The sequence below is a fragment of the Mandrillus leucophaeus genome, unplaced genomic scaffold (genome assembly GCF_000951045.1).
Source record: "Mandrillus leucophaeus isolate KB7577 unplaced genomic scaffold, Mleu.le_1.0 Scaffold145, whole genome shotgun sequence".
In the NCBI taxonomy this organism is placed as follows: Eukaryota; Metazoa; Chordata; class Mammalia; order Primates; family Cercopithecidae; genus Mandrillus; species Mandrillus leucophaeus.
The window spans coordinates 534,977-548,119 of NW_012101421.1; the positions used below are offsets into that span (position 1 = coordinate 534,977).

The 13,143-nt window shown below is 36.7% G+C and overlaps 1 protein-coding gene across 1 annotated transcript in view; it reads left to right on the forward strand.

The window, feature by feature from the left end:
• DSG3 (desmoglein 3) overlaps nucleotides 1-13,143 on the forward strand; it is a 31,025-nt gene that overhangs the window by 3,357 nt on the left and 14,525 nt on the right. Inside the window, exons 2-8 of the mRNA XM_011974371.1 lie at nucleotides 7,457-7,492; nucleotides 8,003-8,134; nucleotides 9,330-9,485; nucleotides 9,919-10,063; nucleotides 10,727-10,893; nucleotides 11,712-11,840; nucleotides 12,109-12,294. Coding sequence (XP_011829761.1) covers nucleotides 7,457-7,492; nucleotides 8,003-8,134; nucleotides 9,330-9,485; nucleotides 9,919-10,063; nucleotides 10,727-10,893; nucleotides 11,712-11,840; nucleotides 12,109-12,294 — 951 coding nt within the window. The remainder of the gene's footprint in view (nucleotides 1-7,456; nucleotides 7,493-8,002; nucleotides 8,135-9,329; nucleotides 9,486-9,918; nucleotides 10,064-10,726; nucleotides 10,894-11,711; nucleotides 11,841-12,108; nucleotides 12,295-13,143) is intronic.

Genomic DNA, 13,143 nt, shown 5'->3' on the forward strand with positions numbered 1-13,143 from the left:
GGCTGGAGTGCAGTGGTGCGATCTCAGCTCACTACAACCTCCACCTCCAGGGTTCAAGCTATTCTCGTGCCTCAGCCTCCTAAGTAGCTGAGATTACAGGTGTGCACCACCACAACCAGCTAATTTGTTTGTATTTTTAGTAGAGATGGGGTTTTGCCATGTTGACCAGTCTAGTCCCAAACTCCTGGCCTCAATGAATCCACCCACCTCGGCCTCCCAAAATGCTGGGATTACAGGTGTGAGCCTTTGCACCTAGCCTCTAAAATTCTATTTCTATTACAACAGTGTAACTGTTTTCAGTACCTGATGAGTTCATTTGAAAGGAGGATGTTGTTCAAGAGAAATGTGACAGTTGTATGACTTTCCCACCTTTCCAGATGGGAAATGTCGGGGCTGCACTCCAGGTAGTCTGATAACCCCTATGTCCAAGCCAGTGGCAAAGCTCGGGAAGTTAGGGGCCATGCAGCATGGGCTGTCGGGATAGTGTTGCCATGAGGACATAGGATTGGGCCACCACAAGCTAAGGAGGCCTCTTTTTTTTCTGCTTTGACATATAGGCCACTCTCAATTACCCCTCTGATTCTGGAGTGACTGTGACATCCTTATATTGAGGCTAATTTTTATTTTTATATTCCCAATGCTTATTATATCTATCTTAGAGTGGACATGCAATTGTTTGAAGAATGAACAAGTGAATGATTTAATGAACCCTCTCTAAACAATAAACCTCCCCCACAATGTCCCTATAATTCTAGTCATAAAGGAAACTATGAAATGACATACACTTGGCTCCACTCAGGAAAATTTTACATACACACACACGCTATTTAACCAACAATATCACTTCATACATAATTGTTCAACTGAGTGGTCTCGACCTACTCTGTCCAATATGGCCCACTAGCCACATGTGGTTTTAAACCACTTGAAATGTGGTTGGTCTGAATTGAGGTGTGCTGTTTAACACAAAATATACATCATAATTGGAAGAAGACTTTGAACAAAAGAATGTAAAATATATCATTAGTAACTTTTTATGTTGATTACATGTTGAAATGGTAGTATTTTGGATGCATTAGATTAAATATATTGTTAAAGTGCATTTCACCTTTTAAAAATGTTTTAAATGTGACTAAATTTTTAAATTATATGTGGCTCGCATTTGTGATTCTTATCTTTCTGTTGGACAGTACTGGTCTACTATTAATGCTATTGATAGAAGGCAGTGTCAGTCAGGAGTGAGGCAATCAAGTCCTTATGGATTCAGTGAAATTTGAGCTGATTTGGGATAAGTATAGACGCGCAGGCCAAAAGGAGATCTCGTGGGTTGTCAGAAGAGTATAATCAAAGGCAGGCACAGTTAGGACATTTGCCTAGGGGAAATGGACACACCGGTTTGACTAGAATGACAGTTTGCTTTGGAGAATCTGGACATGAATTGGAAAGGCAGCTGAGGATTAGATTGAAAGGTGCATTCTGTGAAGGCTCGTGGAAACCTTTTACAAGTGGGGAGCCACCCAGAGTTTTGAAACAATGTGGTTATGGCGGGGGGGAAAGCAATGTTTTCTAAAGCATTCTCAAGTGGGAATGCTCATCTTTTGTTGTTGCAGGTGGGGTCTGAAAGTTGGCAGATGTGTTTAAAGGTTTTGTAATAATTCACCATCCATACATGGGTGGCCTAGAACAGTGAGAAATAATAGCAAAGTCATAGACTTAAATCTCTGGCTATGCCACTGACTCACTATAGGCTTTGTTTCCTCAACTGTCAAATAAGAATCATACCCCACCCCCTGCCTAATGAAAATGGCCATAGTGAGAATAAAACAGCAGCGCATGCAAAACAATTTAAAAGTGCTGTGAGAAAGATGAAGTGGTTTGTACCCTCTAATTTTTATCACTTGTACTATTTTTAGTAATGGGGTAATTCTTGATATCTTCTTCATATTGTGTCTTACTATCTTAAATAACCATGGATACCAGTGTTACTAAGTCAAGAAAGGGCCTACATTTGTCTTCAGCTAAAGAGTACATCAAAAACAGTTGTCACATCAAATTTTAAATTGACAGGAAAAAATAAAAGCTATATTTGGGAGGAGAAGGCATGGGGAATAACTGTCTACGTTGAAAAAAATGCAGTATTTATCAGTTTCTTGTGCTTGTTTGATCCATTTTATGCAATGTAAAATAAACGTTTTTGAGGAAAGGACTCGTGGTTGAAAATGCTTATCTTCAGAGATTTAATCTTTCGAAAACAAAAATTGTTTTCAAAGGAAACCATTGTGTTTCATAGTTCACCAAATCCAGAACAGTTTGTCATCCAACACTTCTATGAGCATTTGAACAATTTGCTATATAACTTCATGTTACTATATTAGGTAAAGCTTTCCTCACTAAAAATTAATAGAGATGTTTGAAATCTAAAGATTTTTAGAGTACAATTTTTTTTAAAGAAGTTGGTGGTAGGAAAAAAAAGAGAGAAGTAGTTTAAATACCAAGTTTGAGTTAGCAAGTGTTCTAAATAGAGCACAACTATCTTCAACCACTTTGTTTTCTATAAAATATCTAAAAAAGAAAATCTTTAGAAAAAGAATTTTAGGCTAAATGGCCCAAATGTTTAACAAAATGAAAAATCTCTGAGGTATCTCTTCTTCTGATTGACCCAGTTTCCAGCACTGCTAATACATAGAAAAATAAATGTCCTACTGAACCTCTCAAAAAGTTAACATTCTAAAATCAGAATAACCTTGCCAAGTGGTTCTTCCAGCCCTGCCTACTTGGGCAGAAGTCGGGAAAGATGTAATTACTTCTACCAATTAGCACTCCCTCTTGCTTCATACCTGAAACTGGTTTTCATCTGGAGCTAGAACATTCAGTGCTCATGAGGTTTCTCACAAACCTTTTAGCCTTTGGCTCTTTCTGTCCAGTTAAGAGTCAATCTGGTAGCCTAAGGTGAGGCCTTGCCTTGAGTAGTTCATCATAAGAAAATTACGTAGACAATTGGTTACTATCCATAATCATGAGATGAATATTTGAATCTATCTAATACATACCTTTTTCTTGGAGAGCTGCTGTGCAGCTGGCTAGGTTGTACACTGCACAACTCCAGGAGGTGCATTCACATAAACTACAGTGTGAACAGTGCCCTGGCATTATTCAAGGAGCAACCTACACAGTTGTACAGTGGAGTACTATTTCTTTTCTCTTTCTCATGGTCAAGAAAGAGAACATTCTTATGCACCTTGATAATGAATAATAACTGGTCACTTCATATAAAAATGGCTCTTTTAGGCTGGGTGCGGTGGCTCACATCTGTAATCCCAGCACTTTGGAAGGCCAAGGCAGGCAGATCACGAGGTCAAGAGATTGAGACCATCCTGGCCAACATGGTGAAGCCCCATCTCTACTAAAAATACAAAAATTAGCTGGACTTGGTGGCACACATCTGTAGTCTCAGCTACTCGGGAGGCTGAGGAAGGAGAATCGCTTGAACCCGGGAGGCGGAGGTTGCAGTGAGCTGAGATGGTGCCACTGCACTCCAGCCTTGCGACAGAGCGAGACTCTGTCTCAAAAAAAGCCTTTTATACCTCTTTTTGAAGTTTGGTGACAGAATTGCATCAACATTTCATTAAATGTCAATGTCAATTTAATAAAACTAACTTACTATGGGCTAGGGCTCACCTATGTGCTTTACACCTAATTAATTTATTTAATCCGCACAACAAACCTATAAGGTAAGTAAAATTAATATTCCTGTTGTACAGATGAAGAAACTGAAAGATTAAGGAATGTTCTCAAGTTATATGCTAGTACATGGTTGAGAGTTGGATTTAAATTCAGTGATTCAGAATCCAGTATCCAATTTTATATTATCATACTTGACTGCAGCCTACACAGCATTTCAAATGAGCATTTAAGAATATCCAAGGATATTTATTTTTCTAGCATTCTGTCATGATACAAGGCTTAACTTTCTAAATTAATTGAGTTTACTCTAAAAATCAGTTATTGGAAATTGAATTCTTCACAAATAGTTTCCATGTAATTAGACGTATATCAACTTTGTTCAATTAAGGAATTTGCCTTGATGAACACAACGTTTATCACAATGTTTAGGGTTTTTACATTTTAAATTTCAACATATATAGAAAGCTGTGAGATATTATGAAATATGCTAATATGAATGATATTACTTGCCTGTGTATGGTTCATGACATTTTTCCCAAAAAAGTTTAATAAATACAAAATCATGTTTTAAATTTGACTGATTTATTTGAATTATTTAATTCATTCTACAAATTTCCACAAGAATCCCCATTCTAGAAATCAGAAGCGTAGTCAGGCCCTAGGCCTGGCTGGGATGAGCTCCCTGCATCTAATCCATAGTCTTATGTTCTGTCCCCTGCCACACTAAAGTATGAGATAACCCTAAACAAGATCTCAGCCAAACTAAAGAGCAGGTGCTATTGTAGTTGCTTTTTGTTTAATCTAGCTACCCATATCCTCAGATTATATTTATTGTGTACATACCATATTCAATAGGAACCTTAATGATATAACCATATACCTTTTTATTAACAAATAGAGCATATGGATATCAAATTGCTTTATTTCATATATTTTTTAAATTTAATAATTAGATTTGCTTTTGATAATATTTGTAACTCATATCTATACCAAGGCATTAAGGCTATATCAATGCTTTAAAAATCATATAATTAAAATTTACAAAATAACCAGAAAACAAAAATAAACAAAAGTACAGTAATTCTCAAGATAAGGGAGGTTTACTCCACATTGGTATTTCCAATCCAGGCCACCAAAAGAGTCAACTTAGTTCATTCAAATCATCAGAAAACTACATAAACATTTATTAGCTTGATTTAGTCATTCCACCATTTATACATACCTCAAAACAACATGTACATGATAAATATATACAATTTTGCCAATGAAAAGAAACAGATTTACAAATAAAAACACATAAATTGTTTTTAAAATATCCAAAATTATTATATTAGTAAATTAACTAAAACAAGTAGCCCTTATATAAATATTAATTAACTAAAATAATTTGTTTTTTAAAAAATACTATTGAAAATAATGTAAGGCTGTGATGTCCTCTAAAAATCTAAAGATCATTGCAATATTCAGAAATGTCTCCTGTCACCTACTTCCCAGGAAAACAGAAATTGTACCTTATTGTCTATTAGAAGAATCATTCTCTGTGGGGCTAGTCCAAGCATGATTCATATTTTCGGGATGACTCTCCAGCTTTCCTGTAAAGGGGAGCCTGCCTGGCCCATCCCTCCTCTCACGTGTAGCTGAGTCGTTCTTATTCTCTGAGAAAGGAATTGTGCAGTTACTACCTCGCTGTGGTCTTTTCTACCAAGTAACTCAAGGTATTGCTTTAAAAAAGAGCAACAACGTTGGAAAATCATTTTGAGACATGTTATAACCACAGGTAATGGTTCTTTTCCATGACAAATTTGAACACACACTCTTTGGAATCAAGGTTTCAGCTGGAATGTCTAGAATAGAAGAGTTCTGACTTCTGATGTCTGACATAATTACTCGTTTGGTTCAGACTTGGACTAGTCTATTCATTATAACCCCAGAAAATAAACAATGTAATAAATCTACATTGTTTCAGGAGCAACCACAGCCTTTGGCCAAATAGAAATCTAAACTGACTGTCATATAATTGTCTTTGTACCATTAGTTTTTGTTTGCTTGTTTTTTTGTTTGTTTGTTTTCTATTTATGACAACTTTCGTTAGAACTTAGCAGTAGTTGGCTCACACCTGTAATCCCAGCACTTTGGGAGGCCAAGGCAGGTGGATCACCTGAGGTCAGGAGTTCGAGACCAGCCTGGCCAACATGGTGAAATCCCGTCTCTACTAAAGACACAAAATTAGCCAGGTGTGGTGGTGTGCCCATGCCTGTAATCCCAGTTACTCGGGAGGCTGAGGCAGGAGAATCCCTTGAACCCGGGAGATGAAAGTTGCAGTGAGTCGAGATCATGCCATTGCACTCCAGCCAGGGCAAAAAGAGCGAAAAAAAGAATTTAGTAGTAGGTACCAGAGGTACATGCTCTGGAGTTAGGCTGCTGCGGTTGCTATCCTATTATGGCTACTAGCTAGGGCAAAGTATTCATTCCCTCACATCTCCAATTCTTCATCCTTATACTATGGATTATAATACTAGAATCTCCTTCAGGTGCCTGCTGTAAGTATTACATGAGGCAATAAGTATAAAGCTCTAGGAAATAGCAGCTGATACCGAAACTACACAAAAAACATTAGCTACTGTTATTACTCTTCCAGTTTTTTTTTCCTTTTAACTGATTTTCCACCATTATTTTTCTACAGATTCATCAGATAATCAGTGGATTAGCAAATACTTGTTAAGTACCTGTGAGGGTTACAAGAAAAAAAAAAAAAACTAACAGCACTGAATTGGAAAGTTTACAATTCTCCTGGCTTAGCACAGAAATTCTTTCATGCTCATAAAACAAGAAATAATAAACTGTGGTAAACCATCATGGGCTAAATTTCGTTGTACAGAATATGTATTATACAAACTCAGAAAAAGAGACATCAGTAAAGACAGTTTCAGGGAGGTTGTTGAAACTTGATGGATCTGAAAGGATGAGCAATATTTAAGTGGGTGGAGTAGAAAGAGGTAATGCATGCCAGGCAGAACAGAAGATGAAAAATGACGCAGATGAACATCTCATATACTCTTGAGAAGGTGAAGACCCTAGCTTACATGGCTTCGTTTTACTCTCATTTAAATTTTTTTGGACCAATCTGAAAATTAAGTTCAATATTTAAAGTGAAGTAACAGAGCAGAGACGAACAGATCCATGCCTCACTGCAAACAGGGTTTGTGACTGGAATAGCAGATCCTCATCTTTTCTGTTTTGTTCTCTAAAGCAGACTGGTTCCATTCCATTCTTTTCACTTGTACAATTAGAGAAAATGTTCCGTAATTGCAGAGGACTCATACAGGATCGCCTTCCTACAAATGAGTTGGGTGGCTGATGGTTTTTAATAATCCCCTGTGGCCCCGTTCTGAAGCATTTCACAATGGTGCTTACCAATGTTTCCCAAAGTGATGACTTTCATAGCTTCTGGGAACTGTATGCAAAGCAGCCAGGTAAGAATTGTCTGGTTACTGCAACTGACTATTAGGCATAGTTTTTGCAAAGTCCAGTAGGTTCTTCTTTATATCATCAAAATTCTGTAGTCAATTAAAAATGTGTTTATATTGACAGTAATATTCCTTTTCCTAGTAGGAACTTACCCTTTGATTATTGTTTCTTGAAACCTACTTCTTTTGAAATAGAAACAAATCACAATATGAACAATGGAATATAATAATCTGGATTATTCATTGTATGTAATTCCTTATTTGAAGAATTCACATTTAATTTGACTTTATTTAAATGTCTGCAGGTGGTCATATTGGTTCATGGAGAATTGCGAATAGAGGTAAAGTATGAAAAAGGTTTTTGTACTTAAAATAATAGTTTAGTTTAAAAAATTAAATTGTGTTTAGGAGAAATAAATAGTTAATATATAAAATTATTCAATAATTGTGAAAATAAATAGAACTAAAATTCTAGTAACTGACAACAATATTTAAACACTAGTCATCTATAAATGTCATTATTATAATTTATTTCATGCATTCTTTTCTTCTTATCTTAAGCAAATCAACTGGTCAAACCCTATGGGCCCAGTAAGATACTGTGGAGTATAAAAAGAAAATATAAAATATGACTAAATGCTAATATTAAAAATCATACAGCTTTGTAATTATTTTAGTTATTTAACATTTATCACTTGCTTGACAAAGTATCAAGGAGAGCTAATTAGACACCTAACAGTCTTAGAGATCTTGAAACATAGGGGATTCCTCAACCTAAGTGTCTGTAATGAATATGCTAAGTAAAAATTACCATTAATTTGCATAACAAATGGAATCCCTTTTTACATAAGACGAAAGGTCAATATGACGAAGAAGAGATGACTGTGCAACAAGCTAAAAGAAGGCAGAAACGTGAATGGGTGAAATTTGCCAAACCCTGCAGAGAAGGAGAAGATAACTCAAAAAGAAACCCAATTGCCAAGGTAAGTTATATCGACAGGGGCAGTATGAGTTTTTAGAATAAATGTATAAGGTATAAATTAAAATAATATGGCAATTCCAAATAACAAAATGAAGACTGGGGAGTCCACAGAACAAGTGAACTGGTATCCTCAACAAAATAGTACAATAATAATAATAATGAGAGAAAGAGAGAGAGGAAGGTAGCTTCTAGGGTTATGAAAAAGAATTGAGACATACTAACCAATTTTAACATAGAAGGCTTACTTGGATACAGGGTGTAGCAAACAAATAGGAAAAATAATGCATGTATAAGACAAAGAAATGGTTGGGAGCAAAATTTGGATTGGCTATGTATTGATAATTGTTGAAGCTCAGTGATAGGATGTATCAGGTTTGTTATACTATTCTTTTTTTTTTTTTCCCCCGAGATGGAGTCACTCTGCTGCCTAGGCTGGAGTGCAGTGGCGTGATCTCGGCTTACTGCAACCTCCTCCTCTCGGGTTCAAGCAATTCTCCTGCCTCAGCCTCCTGAGTAATTGGGATTACAGGAGTGCGCCACCATGCCCAGCTAATTGTTTTTGCATTTTTAGTAGAGACAGGGTTTCACCATATTGGTCAGGCTGGTCTCAAACTTCTGACCTCATGATCTGCCCGCCTCGGCCTCCCAAAGTGCTTGGATTACAGGCTTGAGCCACCGCACCCGGCTTGTTATACTATTCTAACTTTATATGTATTTCACATTTTTCATGTTAAAAAGCTTTAAAATTACCATAATAAAAAGTAGATTTTTTAATACATATTTTAACCCTACCATATGATCTCTTTCCCTTTTTGTCTCTCCACTTCCCCCTATTTAAACTAAATAAATATCTTTTGTTTTTTAATGTTGTCAGGTAAAGAGGGAGACTTCAGGAGTAGCCTTGTCAATATTAAATGTCTGACTTTCTTTTAACATTTTAACACTATCATGTGGCCATAGTCCGTGCAAATATTCTAACACTAAAATGATTAGCACACATTGGTTCAGGCTGGTCGTCGAAAGCAACAGTTTGATTTTATTTCATATACCTAGTATCTATCAAGGCAAATGTAAATGGCACAATGTCAAAAAGAGTGAATAGAATAAACAGTTGACTTTAGACTATGGAAGTGGGGGCGGAGAGGGAAAGGCTTGAGTAATGGTCACCTCAACATTTTGGGTATTTGGGGCTGTAGATTACTTCAGATTACCAAGCAACCCAGAAAATTACCTACCGAATCTCTGGAGTGGGAATTGATCAGCCACCTTTTGGAATCTTTGTTGTTGACAAAAACACTGGCGATATTAACATAACAGCGATAGTTGACCGAGAGGAAACTCCAAGCTTCCTGGTAAGTTTGGGTCCTCAACATTGGGCTACCCTTCTCCTTGTATACCATCGCTTTAGAAAGTGACACTTTTCTACTGGTAAATTTAGAGAAGAGTTCAGTACATGAATCAGTCCACCAGCAAATAACAATATTAGTCCCTCCACAGAGCCTCGCCTGAGGGAACACAGCAGAGGGTGCATGAGTGAGGGTTGAAATCTAGCATGCCAAGTGCTTCAGTTTGCCATGACACAGCATTAGCCTGGTGGAAGGGGCAATTTGCCCAATTGGTCTGCCCAGAGCAGGCACTTTTTTCCACTTTGTCTACCCTTTGGGGAAACATTTATTCTTTGCACAAAATTTATGTACATGCCAACAGAGGCCTTATTTCTACAAGTTTTAATAGTATGAAAACTAAGATTGCAGAGTAATAATCCACATTTCCCTCTGTTCCTAGATCACATGTCGGGCTCTAAACGCTCAAGGACTAGATGTAGAGAAGCCACTTATACTAACGGTTAAAATTTTGGATATTAATGATAATCCTCCAGTATTTTCACAACAAATTTTCATGGGTGAAATTGAAGAAAATAGTGCCTCAAGTAAGTCTTTTACGATACTTACCACTTTCAATTTGTCTGCTTTCAAATATGAGTACCACTACAATATGTCATTCTTATAAACTAATTTATGCTCTTAATCAGTTGTTTTGAAAACTAAAATTCATTAAGATAAATCTGGGTCTTCCTTTCTAAAATGTGTATTTGAGCTAATTATTTACTATCATTGTATTTCTAGGTTATAGTCTGGTTATCAGGTCAATAGTATCTTATTCTATATATACAATTTATATGAGCATTTGGCAGTCACAAAGCTAAACAGGCAGCCTTGGGTAGCCTGGATGCATCAGCTGGGCTCTTTTAGGTTGTAAGGGACAGAGACACACTCACATTACTTGGATAATTTGTGGAAAGGGGAGAGTTATGACAATCTATCAAGGGAGAAAATTGAGATAGAATATAGCTTCAATCTCAACAAAGGTAGGGCTTAAAGAGAACTGAAGGGTTTTTATGGAAGGAAGCGCAGTTCTACCTGGTTGGGAGAGACGGAAAAAGGTATCACAAGTGATATGCAATTTTTTGAACATATAGATGATTTAAGGATATTTAGAAATAAGCATCAATGTGAACTTGTTTTGAATATTTATAGTAAACATAATGTCAATTGTTACATATTCTTTAACAAACATTTTCCTGTATTCCTAGACTCACTGGTGATGATACTAAATGCCACAGATGCAGATGAACCAAACCACTTGAATTCCAAAATTGCCTTCAAAATTGTCTCTCAGGAACCAGCAGGCACACCCATGTTCCTTCTAAGCAGAAACACTGGGGAAGTCCGTACTTTGACCAATTCTCTTGACCGAGAGGTACAGCAAAGCACTTGGGGGAACATTCAAGAATAAAGGGTTTGATTATAAGAAAACCAAGAGAGGTGACTCCATTTCACCTGAAAATAAAAAAAAGAAAAGAGGTTCTCAGTACCTAACTGGGCTAATCTAGGGAAATTGTTTGCATTTTTGAGTGTGATTCTGGTGAGGCAAGATGTGTACTGGGCAACTGCAGAATCAATTGTACCCTGAACATACCAATGGTAGTTAAACAGGGGAGGTGAAAGAAAGCATTGACATAAACATACATGGACAAAGATTGAACTACGACTAACTCCTCATGTGATGGAGGAGAAGCAAGCATCTTAGATGAAGGGAGAAATTTCTATCTGGAATAAAACCTTCTTTTATATCACACTTTTTCTCCTGACTCCTTTTAATTTTATCCCTGCTTCCAGAGCACTAAAGAATCTCCTTCTCCAATCTCCCTCATTACTTACCACCAGCACCTTCTATCTCCACTACCACAAGCTACCCTGTCAGACTCCATATTATTTTTGTACAAATGACTTTCCCAATAGACTAACAGAGAAGCTCCATCAGTGAGCTTATTACTCGCACCCTACTCACTGCCCATTTTTGCCCTAAGGATACAGTACTGTCCTGCCGTAAGAAGCTCTCAAAAACAGAAAACCTGCCCTAGCCCCTTAAAGACCTCCACCCAACCATCCAGAGCCCCGCAAATGTCTTCTACATAAACTTGAATATTTATACCTCCTTACCCATAGGAATCAAGTAGTTTCCAATTATAATTCTTAGAGATTAATTATTTTTCTTTATTTTTTACCCAAATTTAGCAAGCTAGCAGCTATCGTCTGGTTGTGAGTGGTGCAGACAAAGATGGAGAAGGACTATCAACTCAATGCGAATGTAGTATTAAAGTGAAAGATGTCAACGATAACTTCCCAATGTTTAGAGACTCTCAGGTACACCCATTGCTCCTTAAAGAATCATTTATATATATATTTTTTAATACTTTGAAATCCTAATCCAGTACTTGCCTGTTTGTTGGCTCTTATTTAAGTTCTCTGCACTTATCTTTAAAGAAATATGCTTTTTTAAAAATCAAAGAATTTGGTAATCAGAAGAAGGAAATACAGAATTTGAGAAATAAGGATTACCATTTAGAAGAAACATAATCCCTTCATGTAAAACCTGTCATTGAGTCTTTAATTCTGCTTCTCACCTTTTCAGTATTCAGCACGTATTGAAGAAAATACCTTAAGTTCTGAATTAATTCGATTTCAAGTAACAGATTTGGATGAAGAGTACACAGATAATTGGCTTGCAGTATATTTCTTTACCTCTGGGAATGAAGGAAATTGGTTTGAAATACAAACTGATCCCAGAACTAATGAAGGCATCCTGAAAGTGGTGAAGGTAAGGTCTGATTTCCCTTCACTGGTAAAAAAAAAAAAAAAAATCTGTATTAACCAAAACGATCATTTCTGCAGATAAAACGTATTTATTTGTTAATATCACTTCATTATAGAAAACACATGGAAGTAGATTGAATTTTTTTTAATCCCCATAGAGCCCCATAACCTGAGGACAACCTCTCTTAACATCTTGAACTCTTTCCAAGCTATTGAACTTTCTATAGTAAACACAAACACACTAATATGCTATGGGAGTGACTATGTATACTCTAAGCACATAGTAATATATTATGGCTGTCCATACTTTAAGCACAAGAAAGTAAAACACATTTCTTGACTTAATCTCATTCGCAACAATCAGATTGAAGTTAGGACGAGATAAGAATAGGTGGAATCATGGCTTGCCAATTTGTCAGTCTGTTTTAAATGGATTAGCTACAGTCAGTAGAGAAGAAATTACTACTCTTCCTACAAAATGGGAATGTATGAACAAAGTCTGCAAAATAAAAGACAAATAATTGAGTAAAGCTTTTAATATGCTTGGCTATGACAGACTCCTTATCTGAGAGTGTGACCTGGGCCCCTTCCTTGGTACAGCACTTTGGTTTTTTTGGTTGGTTGGTTTTTGGGTTTTTGGGGGGGTTTTTTTGTTTTGTTTTGTTTTTTTGAGACAAAGTCTCACTCTGTCACCCAAGCGAGAGTACAGTGGTATGATCACTGTAGCCTTCACCCCCCACGCTCCAGTGATCCTCCCGCCTCAGCTTCCTGAGCAGCTGGGTCCACATTGTGTAATACCACGCCCAGCTAATTTTTATAGTTTTAGTAGAAATGAGGTTTCACCATATTGTTC